This window comes from Hyaena hyaena, unplaced genomic scaffold (assembly GCF_003009895.1).
Source record: "Hyaena hyaena isolate Hyena2069 unplaced genomic scaffold, ASM300989v1 scaffold_138, whole genome shotgun sequence".
Lineage (NCBI taxonomy): Eukaryota > Metazoa > Chordata > Mammalia > Carnivora > Hyaenidae > Hyaena > Hyaena hyaena.
Genome location: NW_024080770.1, coordinates 1,048,716 through 1,062,548, shown reverse-complemented (window position 1 = coordinate 1,062,548; position 13,833 = coordinate 1,048,716). Strand labels below are relative to the sequence as shown.

Genomic DNA, 13,833 nt, shown 5'->3' with positions numbered 1-13,833 from the left:
CAGCTTCTTCCCATTCTCAACCCATGCAGCTTGCTTCACCCCCACGCTCTGAAATATGTCATGCATGACTTCAATTCTTTGCTTGGAAACAGGGGTAGGATTTTCTTTCTTTCTTTTTTTGCTTTTGCTTTTAATTTTCCCCATTTTTCTGAGGATACCGGTAGCCACCTCCTCCTTTTCTTCAGATCTCTGCCCTTACTATCCTCTCTGGAGGTCAGGGAGGGACAGGGACAGCCTAGGCCCACTTCAGGCTGGGGGATACTAAACAGAATGGCTGGGAATACAGGGTTCCCAGTCCCCAGGAAAAGTGAATGCTGAGGACTTAGCAGCCCTAGTTAATGCTGCCTTTGTGATCTCCCAAGGCAAAAGACAGGTGGGTGGGGCCTCTGGACAGGACTGGGTTTGGTCCTACTGATTCTAAAGAAGTCCAGTGTAACTAAAAGGCCAGCAGAGGCTGTGGGGGTGGAAGAGCCAGGGCTGGGAGCCCTGGGGCCATGGTCTGACTCTTGAGACACTGATACAAATCACAGCATAAGTAAGGCCACCTCAGCACATCATGGACCCCAACCCCTTTTGCTTTACAGACAAGGACACTGAGGCCCAGAGATGGAGCGGTCTAAGTGCAGAGTTTCATAATTGAGGAATTTTTACACGTAATCTGCTCCTACATGGGCTATGTTCTTTCCAAATAATTTCCCAATGTGGCCAGGACCTTGCTTCCAGGTATTAGAGGCCATGGCTGTGACAACGGACAGCCCATTTCATCACAGCGACCATGGAAATTCACAGGCCCAACTCGGGAGACTCAGAGGTTCACCCCCTCCCATCCCAGAGCAAGGCCAGGAGGAGGAGAAGGAGGCCTCGGTACTCATTAAGTGCTGATCTGGAAAGACAGACGGGAGACAGCCAGGCCCAGACAGCCGCTCTTCTGAGAAGATACCATCAGCTATGATTTCACAGAAGCCAGCCAGGCCCTGTGCTGCCAGTGCCAGCTAATCTATGACATTCCGCAGGCGACAAGAGTCTCAGATGCAACTCGCCATGTGCCTGTGGCCAGGTGAGGTCCTTTTAAGACGAATTGTCCTATGTAATCATCATAAGAACCATTTGAGGTAACAAGAATGACTGCCATTTGACACAGAAGGAAACTAAGATTCAGACAGGTGAATGGACTCGCTCAAGGTTATAGAGCCAGTAAATGGCAGAGGTGATATCTGAACAGCAGCTTCCTAACTCTGCTGGTGTTCTCTTCCCTGCTCCACAGCTTTCTCCTGGGGTCAGGCAGGCAGAGAGCCTAGGAGAGAAGCAGCATCTGGTATTTGCAACTTTGCCAATTCAGGAACCACCAAGAAAGCTCGGGGCGCCATTTCTCTCCCTTTGAGCTGAAAGAGGCAGATCTCTGCCGAAGATGCTTATGCCTGAGGCATCTTATGGGGCCTCTGAGATGAGTGGGTTAGTGTCTTAATTGCGCGCTTCGTGCTTGTGCTTCGGGGGAGGGTGTCAGTATCATTAGCATCCCAGAGAGAGAGGCTAACCCCTGGAATGCTCATGGGAAAGGCCATCTCCCAAGTTCCAAGGAGGAATGATATAAACAGCACTGGCACGTCAGAGAGCCGGAGCGCTGGGACACACTCTGCCGCCCTATTTACTATGAAATCTAGGGCACTGGACCCTGGACTTCAGTTTTCCTTATCTGTAAAACAGAAGAGGATACCGACCAGCCTTGTGGGCTTTGGGTAAGAAAGGTGAGTTGGAGAACAGATGTGAAAGTACTTGGTAAGTGATAAAGTACAATCAAATGTCAGCAGTTACTCATCAACCAGTATCCGAGGGACAGGTACTCACTACTCACCACAAAGAGCAAAACAAAACAATGAGGGGAACAGTCCTTGCTTCCATCCCTTATTACCGCCACTCTTACTCCTCCAGGACCTACTTCTCCCTCTGTGGCTCCCTGGTTATAGATCTTGAGGAGCCAGTAGAAGAAAAAGAAAAAGAAAGAAAGAAGGAAGGAAAGAAAGAAGAAAGAAAGAAAAGGGGCAACAGAAAAGGGAAGAACAGTGCTATTTGCAGTGACAGAAAATCATTTCTCCCCTGGGGGACAGAGATCAGGAAACTCCTCTGGTTCCTGCCTTGAGTCTCCTTGGATGGCTCAAAATACAGCAGAAAGGACGGATCTCTCAAATGCTAGGAATTCTCTCATCAAGAAGAAAACAATTAGGGATCAGGATGGGCTGGGGAGAGAACCGAGCCGGACTCCGCTCCGCTCCCAGCTTTGTATCGGACAGGGTACGCACGCCCAGTAGGGCTTCGATCCCCCTCAGAGAAAAGCAGGAAGAAAAAAAGCCCAGCCCGTTCACTTCAGTTGGAAAACCACAAACACCTCACGTCTGATCCCTACCTTCCCCCTTCTCCCCTATTTCCCTCATTTAGAAGTGGTGTTCTAGATGCGGCCCTTCTCTCCAGCGCCAGGGATGCAAATGGACCACAGAATGCTACGATGTCAGAATTGGAGGAGACCCGAGGAGGCATAACGCGCAGACTCAGCATTTGACAGCCCAGGCACAGGGCCCCAGGGCTTAGGTGGGTCACTGGGGTCAGACAGCCTCCAGCCCGCAGGCAATGCTTGGTCATTCCTCTCCAGTCCCCACTGCCCAGTCATTCCGGCCGATCTCTAACCCTGGGCTGCTGACCTGCTACATCTGAGGTGAATCAGCAAATGGTACAGAAAGCAAGGAATCATCGACTGAGGGAAAGTGACTTGTCCACGGTCCTAGGATTACCAATAACTGAATATCACTGAGAATTGTCCTCAACCCTGGGTCTCCCCCCATTATTCATTGTTTTTTTGTTTTGTTTTGTTTTTAAATTTATTTCTAGGAGAGAGAGAGAGAGACAGCGTGAGCAGGGGAGGGTCAGAGAGAGAGGGAGTCACAGACTGAAACAGCTCCAGGCTCTGAGCTGGCAGCCAGCACAGAGCCTGACACGGGGCTTGAACCTACGAACCGCGAGATCACGACCCAAGCGAAAGTCGGACTCTTAACCGACTAAGCCACCCAGACGCCCCTCGTTGTTTTTAAGCCAATCTACCAACCAGGTGTTAACACATTTCTTTTATATATATTTTTCCTCCCTTAAAGTGTTTAGATTAGTTTTTATTTAACAAAGTACCACGTGCTTACAGTAAAAACAAAAAAAGTATAAATTGAAAAATAAAAGCCTCCCTCCCCATTAAAATTCCTAGAAATAATCACTATTAGTGAATTCTCATCATTCCTCCCAGAAATTTAAATAATTTAAAGACTTAACTATACCTAGTGATTTGTGTTCTTGGTCATGGGAACTCAGAAAGATTTGTTGATTAGATGAATGGAGCCGGGTGAGTCAGAGGCTGGGGGTTTGCATCATACAGAAGGACAGAGATGGGTTGAGTTAAGCATCTCAGCAGATAAGAGCTCCCAATGGGGCCTATTAGCCCGGGAGCTGGCATGAATCTTTCGTTTCTGAGTTGGTATTACAGTGTGGAGGGAAAGACCGTGGGCTCTGGAGACAGGCAGACACAGGCTCCTGTTCTGGCCCTAACACTTCCTAGGCATGCGACCCTGGGCTGTCCCTTCCTTAAGGAGTCTCGGCAGCCTCATTTGTCACACGGAGGTGAAAATAGTACTACTTCATGGTGCTAACGCGAGGATTCAAGAAAAACAATGCACATAAAGAATATAGGCAGCATTGGGGTGCCTGGGTGGCTTAGTCGGTTAAGCGTCCGACTTTCACTTAGGTCATGATCTCGCGGTTTGTGGGTTCGAGCCCCGAGTCGGGCTCTGTGCTGACTGCCAGCTCAGAGCCTGTTTCAGTCTGTGACTCCCTCTCTCTCTGACCCTCCCCTGCTCACGCTGTCTCTCTCTCTCTCCTAGAAATAAATAAAACATTAAAAAAAAAAAAAGAATATAGGCAGCGTGCTTGGCATTAAACATGCGCTAAAGCAATGGTAGCTGTCATCATCATTACTATAGTTGTTGTCATTATTATTCTGCTGGCTCACCTCAAGAAAGGAGAAAGCCCACAGGTCCATAACCTAGTGCTAGACAAACAGATCAGCCCAGGACTTGGGACTCCTCTATTGAGTACATCTGGCAGGGAAGGGAGACAAGTAAGAAATAACTCTAGTATGACCAGGGGTTAATGCCCAGGAATTTCTCAGGATATTAAAAATTCTAGATGTACCAAACTACAAGAACAGGTGCCCTATGAGCTCTGAGAATGGGGATCTGGCTTGTGCAGTCTGTACAGCTAAATGGCTAGATCTGTGGGAAGAAGGACCATTTTTTTATATACTCAGGCTATCTGGCTCAACAGCCCTCAGGCCAAGAAGGCTCCAGAAGAATGTCCAGGTGCAACAGGCTGGCAGGGCATGGCAGGAGAAGGGTGCCCTTCTCTAGCTGCATTCCAGGCCTTTCCTCTAGTCCTCAGAGCACAATGAGAACATTATCATGGCCACTTAATCCAATCTTGTGCTGTCTGGGGGCTGGAAATGACTAAGGGCAATAATACACTCCTCCTCTGGGCAACACACATTGGGAGAAACCCAACACTGGACCAAAAGGTCTGCTGAGCCTTGACATAACCCGAAGCCCAAAGCATCTGATGGAAATGTATTAGTCTTAAATGCTTCCTGCCAGTCAAATCTTCATATTATAAAATGCCCCAGCTCATGGTAGTTCTGTTAAATGATCACACTGCTGCCAGGGATGGGAAGGAATAGAAGTCATGGCTCCCATCAATGCCAAGAGGCCATGGCCTCTGACCTAGCTGCTAGACCCAGCGTGGCGCACCCATCACTTTTTATCAGGAGGTTTCCCTCAAGGATGGTGGAGGACTTAGCTGAGATGGGGGGAGGGGTTGCTGTGTAGTCCCTGATCACGCAGCCCCGTAAATCTGAGTGTCTGGCATGGGACTGGTGTCCTGGGGGACATGGAAGGAACCAGACCAGCTTTGGGAAAGTAGATCCTTCCTAGATTGCTGGGGAGTCTCCAGAGACGGTAACAGCGCTACTCAGAGGCCAACATGAAGATCAGACAGTGGAATGACACTGGGTATTTAACTCCCCATCTACAGCCCTTTCCTATTGGGGCTTCTTCTCCCCAGAAATCCTGCTGTTTGCCCCTTTACCCGCTTTCTCCTTTTTCCCTGCCTTTACAACTCCACTTCCCTTTCTCCTCTTCACCGTCCCCTTCTATTTATTTCCTGTCTTTCTCCCCATTCTCTTCTTTCTCTTTTCTTCATTTCATTGTCTTTTTCTAATTGGCCATGATAGAGAGCTGAAAATTATTTTTTATAATTGATTGAATGCATACATTAAAACTTAAACCTTCTGGTCTTAATTTTTCTTTTTCTTTTTTTAGGTTTTATTTTTTGCGGCACCTGGATGGCTCAGTCATTGATCTCAGCTCACGTCTTGATCTCAGGGTTATGAGTTCAAGCTCCACGTTGGGCTCCATGCCCAGCATGGAGCCTAGTTAGAAAAAATTGTAATGATAATATAAAGTCTTATTTATATATTTTTTAAATGTTTTTTTTTATTTATTTCTGAGAGAGAGAGACAGCACGAGCAGGGGAAGGTCAGAGAGGGAGGGAGATACAGAATCTGAAACAGGCTCCAGGCTCTGAGCTGGTAGTCAGCACAGAGTCCGACGCGGGGCTCAAACTCACGAACTGTGAGATCATGACCTGAACTGAAGTTGGACACTTAACCACCCAGGCGCCCCTATAAAGTCTTATTTAGTTAAGTCACTTCTACACCCAACGTGGGGTCCAAAGGCATGATCAAGAATTGTATGCTCTTCTGACTGACTCAGCCAGACACCCCTAATCTTAATTTTCAAAAAGATAAACTGAACATTTTATATTTTGCTCAACAAATAGTCTTTCCAACAATGAAGGACATTTAGGAGGGGGAGGGGACTTTAAAGACCATCTAGTTCAATGGCTTTACTGATACATAAATCCCTTTTGAGTGCCTCTGACACTCAGTTTCTCCTTGAGCACTTCCAGGGAATGGAGCCTGCTACCTCTAGAAGCAGCCCATTTCTGAGTGTTAAGAAGTTCTTTATATTGACTTTAATCTGCTCCCATAATTCCCATCCCCTGGCTACCAGGACAATCTAGGATATAAAACCAGGGCAATTGGGGTGCCTGGTGGCTCAGTTGGTTAAGCATCAGACCTTGGCTCAGGTCATGATTTCACAGTTTATGACTTTGAGCCCCACATCACACTCTGTGCTGTCAGCTCAGAGCCTGGAACCTGCTTCAGATTCTGTGTCTCCCCCTCTCTCTGCCCTTTCCCCACTCATATGGGCTCTCTCTTAAAAATAAACATTTAAAAAAAAAAAAAGAAAAACAGTGCAATCATCAAAAAGTGAAGTACATATTAGGTTCAAAAGATGGAGGTAGACCAGTTGGCTATGAGTTCTCCTACTGGAGTAGCTCGCTTGGGCTGGCAAGGTTGAGGAGATATATGGCAGGCAGCCACTGGCAGGCCCTGAATGCCAGACTAAAATGTGGTGTGTTTGACTTATCAGGAAGGTGAAGCAAAGTGAAAGTGTCCATTAGGCGGTAATACACAGTTGTTATTTACTGAACACTTACATGCCAGGAACTGTGCAAGTGCCTGAACACTCATTATCCCATTTAATCCTCCCAATAACACTGACATGGGTACTGTTATTGTTTCACTTTATAGACGAGGTCACTGAGGTCTCAGGGCTAGTAAGTCACTCAACTCAGGTCTGTCTGTGTCTGATGCACCTGTTCTGAATACAGCACTCTAAAGAAGGCCAGGAGAGAGATCAGAACGGGAGACCCCAATCTGGGAGTCATTTACATAGAGGGAGAGAGTGTCAAGAACGGAAGGTATGGGTCTCACTTGAGATCTCTTCTAAAGACACGCCCCCAGTCTTCATTTCTAGTCTCGTGCCTCCTCTTACACTCCACCGATCCATCTCCAGCTGCCCGTTGGATTTTGTCACCTCAAATTCAATGCATCTACACAATCTCCTGACATTTTCCACCACCTTCGTAGCAACCAGTTCCCAAACTGATCTTCCTAATTCTTTAAGCATAAAAGAAGATCAAATTTCATGTTAAACCAACCTGGGCTTGACAAGACTTGCCACATACAAACTACGAGGCCTTGGGCAAGTTACTTAACCTCCAGGGGCCTCGGTTTTCTCAGCTATAAAATGGGAAGAATAACAACACCTTTCCCGGAGGGTGCTTGTGTGGACTAAGTTAGATAATTTGTGATAGAATATGTAGTATAGTGCTTGGCCCATAGCATTATGTAAACAGCATTATTACTGTGATTACTGCTGTTTCGGGGGGTGGGAACTCTCTTTTGCAACCTTTTTATGGTTAATCCCAGTGCTCATTAGTGGGGGGAAGAAGAGGGTCCTACAAAGTGGACAATAAAAGTTCAGTGCAGTTTGTGTTCTCTGCAATGACCTCATCCCTTTGCCTTTGGAAGCCGCTGCTGCAGGGTCTCTGTCCTACACCCACCACACACAGAGCTGGGCTCCGGCCAAGACCCGCCTCCTCTTCTCCCTCCAGCCCTACTTACGTGGAGACCAACAGGCAGGGCCTCCTCCCCTCCCCTCTTTAACTGGAACCTGCATTTTGTGTCATCTGCAGCTCTGACCTCCCCTAGACACTCTTCTTTCTTTCTAAGTATCTAGGATCAAAGTTTTAGAGATCACCTGGTCCAATCCCTCAAAAAACTCAGTTCAAAATTAAAGCAGTCGTTTAGAAAAACGTCTCGCACAATTAAATGTGAAGAAAGCGGGCCTTCTCCCAACCAATCCATGTGCTTTCACCAGTCCTCACTGCAGTCTGTGCAGATGTGCACAAACATCTGACTTTCACCATGTCTGCAGAGCCACGGCCTCAGTTGTGGGCCTGTGACTTTCCCTGCACCCCCTTGCTCTTAGGTCCTGGAAGCTATCAAGCCCCCTGGAGATACTACGTAAGGGTTGGTAATGATTCGTGAGAAGCCAGGCACTGATCACAATAGCAATCACAAACAGTCACACGTTTGCCACCTTACACCCCCTGAGGCCCATGGTGAACACAGAAGGAGAGATGAAAGGAGACTCCAAGGAGACAGGCACTGTGTTTGTACACAGTGAGGCCAGAACAAAGGAAGCAGAGAGGCTGGAGGTGGAAGGCAGGGAAAGCAGGCGACACAGACTGTGAGATGAGTCAGAGAGTGAATGAGGGCACTAGGTTGTGATGCTACCGCTTAGTTGCCCCCAAAGGGTGGTGTGAGCTGGAGGAAGGGAATGGGGGAGGTGAGAGGGGTGTGTTGCAGATGGGGAGCAAAAGCTCAGTTAATTTCCAGGAGGGACCCAAGCTCCCAGCCTTCTGAATTCTCCTACATCTTTCTTGCCTGGCTCTGCTTCCGGAGCTGCAGGGTTATGGCAAGGCAGCTGGGATGGCCCGGGGAGGAAAGAGTCAAGCTAACAACAAAGATGTCACTCCCGGAGATCACTGGACCCCTGCTTGGTAGACAGAAGCCACCCTGTGGCTGCTAATGCCCCTCTATTTATTTGGCTCTTTCAACGTATTTCAAATGCCCTCCCACTAATGATCTCATTTAATCTTTGGCACAAGCCTGTGAAATAGGCAGGCCTGGGATTATCTCCACCTCGCTCCTCCCCTCTTTGCCCTGGTGATCCCTCAAGAGTCCTTAAATTGTTTCTTCCATCCTAGAAACATTCAACATTGAACCAGGCAGTGCCTTAGAGGTATGAGCACCTTGGGGTCCTCCGTCCAGGCCCCACTCTGAGTTGCCTGTTGCTGTTTGTCCCAGGCTAGGTGTGATAAGAAGTCACAGGATATGGACTCATTCCCCTCCTGGAATTTCCCAGCCACCCCTCCCCCTTCACTAATGTCTGAAAGCCTGGCACATGGTGACCATTTCACTCAGTCCCCAGGGAGATATGTCAGGCTTCTCATCAGGCAAATGGAAACCTAAGGCCTTTGCCCTGAGTCACACAGTGAGCAAACGTGGAGGGACCGTGATGACTCGGGGAGAGCACAGGTCTGGGGGGCATTAGGAGACCTGGGTCCCTGAGGGCACAGAGGTAGTCACTCCACTTTCCCAGCCTTGGTGTTCCTAACTGTCAAATGGGAACAGTAATCTCCATCTCTTGGGGTTGCTTGAGATGAAGATGTCAAAGAGTTACATAAAAATGAATTTTTCTGATTATCATGTAGCACAGGCAACATCAGGACTCTGTCGTCATGGAGAGGCTAGATCAAGCATAGAGAGTCTAGAATTTCCTTAATTTACCTGTGTACCTGGGCAAGTCCAGCCCTCAGTTTCCCAAAGCCTCTGCCAGCTATAAGAAGGAGGGTTCTGTGGACCATGCCTTTAGTGCAAGAACCCTGGCACTGGCTGCACTGATCCCTTAACCATCCTCTTATCTGTGCCCCACGCTGCCTGAGGTCCAAGAATCTTACTGAAGGAGCCAGGCAGTTGCCAACAATGGGAGATCCATTGTTCCCAATGGGAAGAATCCACTGGATCCTTCACTCCAACCCGTCTACCCATTTCGTCAGGGCTGAAGTGTGCTTCTGCACTGTCTCAGCCTCCACTACCTCCCAGCTTTAAAGGACATGAGGGTGGAGAAGGGAAGTAAGGGGTAAGGGTAAGGGGACACTCTTGGTAATGAAACCATTGACAGATTGCCCATGTAAGATTTCCCAGTAGAAAGCACCAGATTGCCTGGATTCCCTTCCTCCTAGGTAGAGCTGAGTCTAACTATTTTGCCTTTAACATCTTGCTTCTCCCAGGATGGCCCCAAAGGTGCCAGGCCCCTGATCCATTCTTAGAGCAAGCACCTCAGCATAATCCCTGCTGTGCTCACGGAGGTGAATTAAATATTAAATATGCAAGGCCAGAGCCCCGGGTGCAGCAACACATTCCCTTAAACACAGACAATGGCATACGGCTCCTCTGCCCATCTTCCAGTAGCTGCCACTCTCCTTCCGCGGGCTGGGTTCCCTGCTCCCCAGCCCACACTCCTGAGAGGGCATAAAAAATAGCAATGTGTGTGTTTCTCTCCAGCAAGGGATCAGCTCATGGCTCACTGCGTCCTTCCTCCAACCCCTCGTGTTAAGGAATCGAGGGACCTGGACATGCCTGGAACACTGAGTTGTGGCATCAGCAGCAGTGAAATTTAACAGGTCTGTGGCTGGCCTGGCAGGGGCCTCTGTAGCTTAACCCCACCTAGGGTCTGGAGGCCCCCATTAGGAAGGGAACAGTTCGGGGAGGCGCAGATAGCTCTCAGGGCAATGGGGAGTTAGATCTTACCGGGCTGAGGCCGAGGCCTGGGTATGGGGGTCAGTTTGTTTCTCGGGTTGGAAGAGCTTCAGAGATCACCCGGACCACCTCGATTTTACAAGAAGGGAAACCGAGGTTTGAGGAAGGGAGGGAGCAACTTACACAAGGTCACTTAATGAGCTATAAAATGGCTAGGCCTAGACTCCAGGTCTCCAGGGTAGGGCCCAGTGCTCTCTCCTGCCCTCTCTGTGATCCCTGAATCTCCCTCCTAATGTTACCCGTACCAGGCCGGGTGCACAGCTGTGCACTGCATGGATCCCGGGGACTGCTTTCACGGGGAGCTGCATCCATTCCTAGTCCTGCCTGGCCATCCAAATACTGAAAGAGCCCAAGGTCCCTGCATTCCAGCTCAGCTCGGCCATTTTGTAGGATGCAGCCTTGGTCGTGTGACCTCTCTGGGCCTCAGTTCCTCACCTGTAAAATGGGGATTTAAGAACCCGTGCCCTGGATAGCTTCTGTAAGGCTCCAATGAGATCGCGTGTGTGGGGCGTTTGATAAACTGAGAAGTGCTATCCAAGTGTCAGATATTATTAAAATGGTGTCAGGTGTGAAGGTGCTGCAGGAGGAGGAGGTCCCAGGGGAGGAGGCTATGCATGACAATCCCACACCCAAACGAGGCTGACCTGGTCGTCCCACGGACCTGACCGAGACACAGAGGTCACCGGCAGAGATGGATGGGCAGTAGGTGAGACCAGCTCAAGCTCATTGGCTTGAAAGATCACCTGCTTGCTTTGCCTCGTGTGTATACGTGTGCAGTCTGTCTGTCCTCCTAGGCGCTCCTGGAAGGTTCTGCCTGGCAGCCCGGGATCCCAGGAACATGCCGGGCAGCTCCCGGAAAGCATCCGGCAGGAGGGCCGTGTGTGGCGCTGAGGGAGGACACCTTGCCTCATTCAGGTCAGGTCTCAGACCCTCAAAGGAAAGCCTGTCAGCCCAGATCCCTCCGGGGACCCCTGGAGTGCCTACCCCTGCTCTCTGGGGCCCTTACCTTGTACTTGGCTGCAAGCAGCTCTGTGGCCTGCTGCTCCCGCCTTAGGTCTTCCAGCATCTTCTCCTTTTCCTCCAGCAGCTTCTGCTTCTCCTCGCTCACGAGGCTGCGGTCATCCTGGATGGCCGCCTTCTCTTCCTCCAGCCGCTCCTTCTGCTCCTGAAGGTAATTCTCCATGTTCTTATCCAAGGCCGACTCCAGGACGGGCTGGGGCGGGCGGTGGTTGTTGTTGTTGTCATCCTCCTCTTCAGCCACCCAGGCCTCTATCACGGGCCCCTCGGGGTACCCAGCTGGGGCTGACACAGCCTTCTTCCTGCGGCTGCTCTTCCTCCGGAGCCGCTTTCCCAGCATCCCCCTCTTCTCCAGCTGGGCCTTCAGGCGGGCGATCTCCTCCTGGAATTCCCGCAGCAGAGTGTCCTTGGGGTCCTCGTTCACCCGGGGCTTGTTCTTGATGTTCTTGGCCCTGTTGGCAAAGCGCAGGGTGGAGAGGCTCTCGTCGTAGCTGTGAGAAGCTGGCCCCAGCGTGGCCACCATGATGGTCTTGGCGTTCCCCCCCAGAGAGTCCTGGAGCAGCCGGGTCAGCTTGGAGTCCCGGTAAGGGATGTGGGTGCTCCTGTTCCCCGCCAGAGCAGCGATCACGTTGCCCAGGGCAGACAGTGAGAGGTTGATTTTGGAGGCTTCCTTAGGCCTCTCTCCACCACCCCCACCCCCACCCCCACCCCCACCCCCAGCACTGCCGCTACTCGCGGCCTGCGGGACCGTCCCTCCGGCTGCGTTGGGGCCTGCCTTGTTCTGCCTCTCACTGCCAGCCAGGTCCACCAGGTTGAGCTTGCCCACACGGATGTGGTCTTGACCATCTGAGCCACGCTCACTGCACTCCACGGTGATGACGAAGATGGCATGGGACCGGGAGCTGACCTCATTCATGTGTGTGCTGCCCACTGCCCGGGTCTGGTTCCCCAGGTTCATCACGTGCTCGATCTCCTTGACATTCTTGGTGACAAAGGAGGAGAGGTCCTTGATGTAGACGCCGGTCTCCGGGTTCTCCTTCAGCTCTAGCCTCTTGCCAGGCTCCTTGGACAGCAAGTCCCGGATCTCCTCCTGGTAGATCTCCAGGTAGGAGGCCCGGACCAGGTACTGCTGGTTCTGGGAGCGAGAGATGTGGGTGAAGATATGCTCAAAGGCATTGGGGATGACCCCGCGCAGCTCGGGCTCCACCCAGGTCCCCTGCATGGTGAAGGTCTTGCCAGTGCCCGTCTGGCCATAGGCAAACACCGTGCCATTGAAACCCTGAAGCACCGAGTCTACCAGGGGCCTCACGGTTTCATCATATATGTCCGCCTGCTTGGAGCTGGCATCATACACGGCATCAAAGGTGAAGGACTTGGGCAGCTCCCCTGGGGCGGCGCGGGGGTTCCGCAGGGTCACCTGGCCCAGTTTCACGTCCATGGTCAGGATCTGCTCGTGACCAGCAGCCTCCTCCTTCCGGCTGAGGGGGCGGCACCGGGCCACCACCTTTAGGGCCTCGCTGGCCTTGGTTTTACTGGCCATCTTGCTGCTCTGTCCTTCCTGCCCCCAGGGCCCCTCCGCAGCCTGGGCGGTCCTGCTGTCCTCCCTAGGTCCGGATCAGCGGGGCCGGCCCAGCCCCCAGGCGCCGCTCTTCAATCCGCATGCAGCCTCCTAGGGTGGGGATGCTGGGAGGTGGCCCCGCCGCTGCTGCAGTCCGGGCCTCCACCGCTCTCCGGTCTTCGCTGCACCGGCCGGGCAGGGGGAATTAGGCAGAATCCCCGGGCAGCCGCGCCGGCCGAATGGCAGTGCCTGGAACCCGCCCCATGCTGGGGCAGAGGGAGCGCTGCCGTAAACAGCTACGGCAACAATGAGATAAAGGAAGAGGAAAATGGGATGGGGGTGGGCGGCGGAGCTGTCTTCTCCTCCTCCTCCTCCTCCTCCTCCTCCTCTTCTAGGGATCCATGGCGGGGGCTGCTGGTCCTGGGTGGCCGGGGGTCCCGGCCCTCCCGAGGGCAGAGGCTCACCTGGGGTCCTCCCCCCGCGCTGGGGGATCATTCATTGCAGCCAGCGCGGCTGCTGCTGCCCCTGCCTCCACCTTCCCCGCCGCTGCCACCGGAGAATGAGAGAGAAAAACAGAAGGGGATGGGGCGGAGCAGCCGCGGCGAGAGTGATGTTGCCGTCGCGCTGCGGCCCCAGCTAAGCCGCCCGGCTGGGGTGGGGCAAGGGGCGGGGCCGCGGGGCGGGAGGCGCGAGCCCGGCGCGGCCCGAGCGCGGGGGACAGGGGTGCATCGCCCGCCCGCGCCCCCGCGGACCCCTCCGGAGTGACAGGCTCGGGTGCCGACCCGGGTCCCGCGCCCACCAGGCGGGTGCGGCGCGGGCACCGCCCGCCGTCACCCCACTGAGCCCGAGCATGCTGGGAATTGTAGTCCTGCCTTTGTTA

At 52.1% G+C, this 13,833-nt stretch overlaps 1 protein-coding gene across 1 annotated transcript in view; it reads right to left on the bottom strand.

Annotated features, from left to right (window-relative positions):
- Nucleotides 1-13,601, bottom strand: part of KIF3C (kinesin family member 3C) — a 37,319-nt gene extending 23,718 nt beyond the window's left edge. The window contains exon 1 of the mRNA XM_039238324.1: nucleotides 11,385-13,601. Coding sequence (XP_039094255.1) covers nucleotides 11,385-12,935 — 1,551 coding nt within the window. The 5' untranslated portion in view covers nucleotides 12,936-13,601. The remainder of the gene's footprint in view (nucleotides 1-11,384) is intronic.
- Between the last annotated feature and the right edge of the window lie 232 nt (nucleotides 13,602-13,833).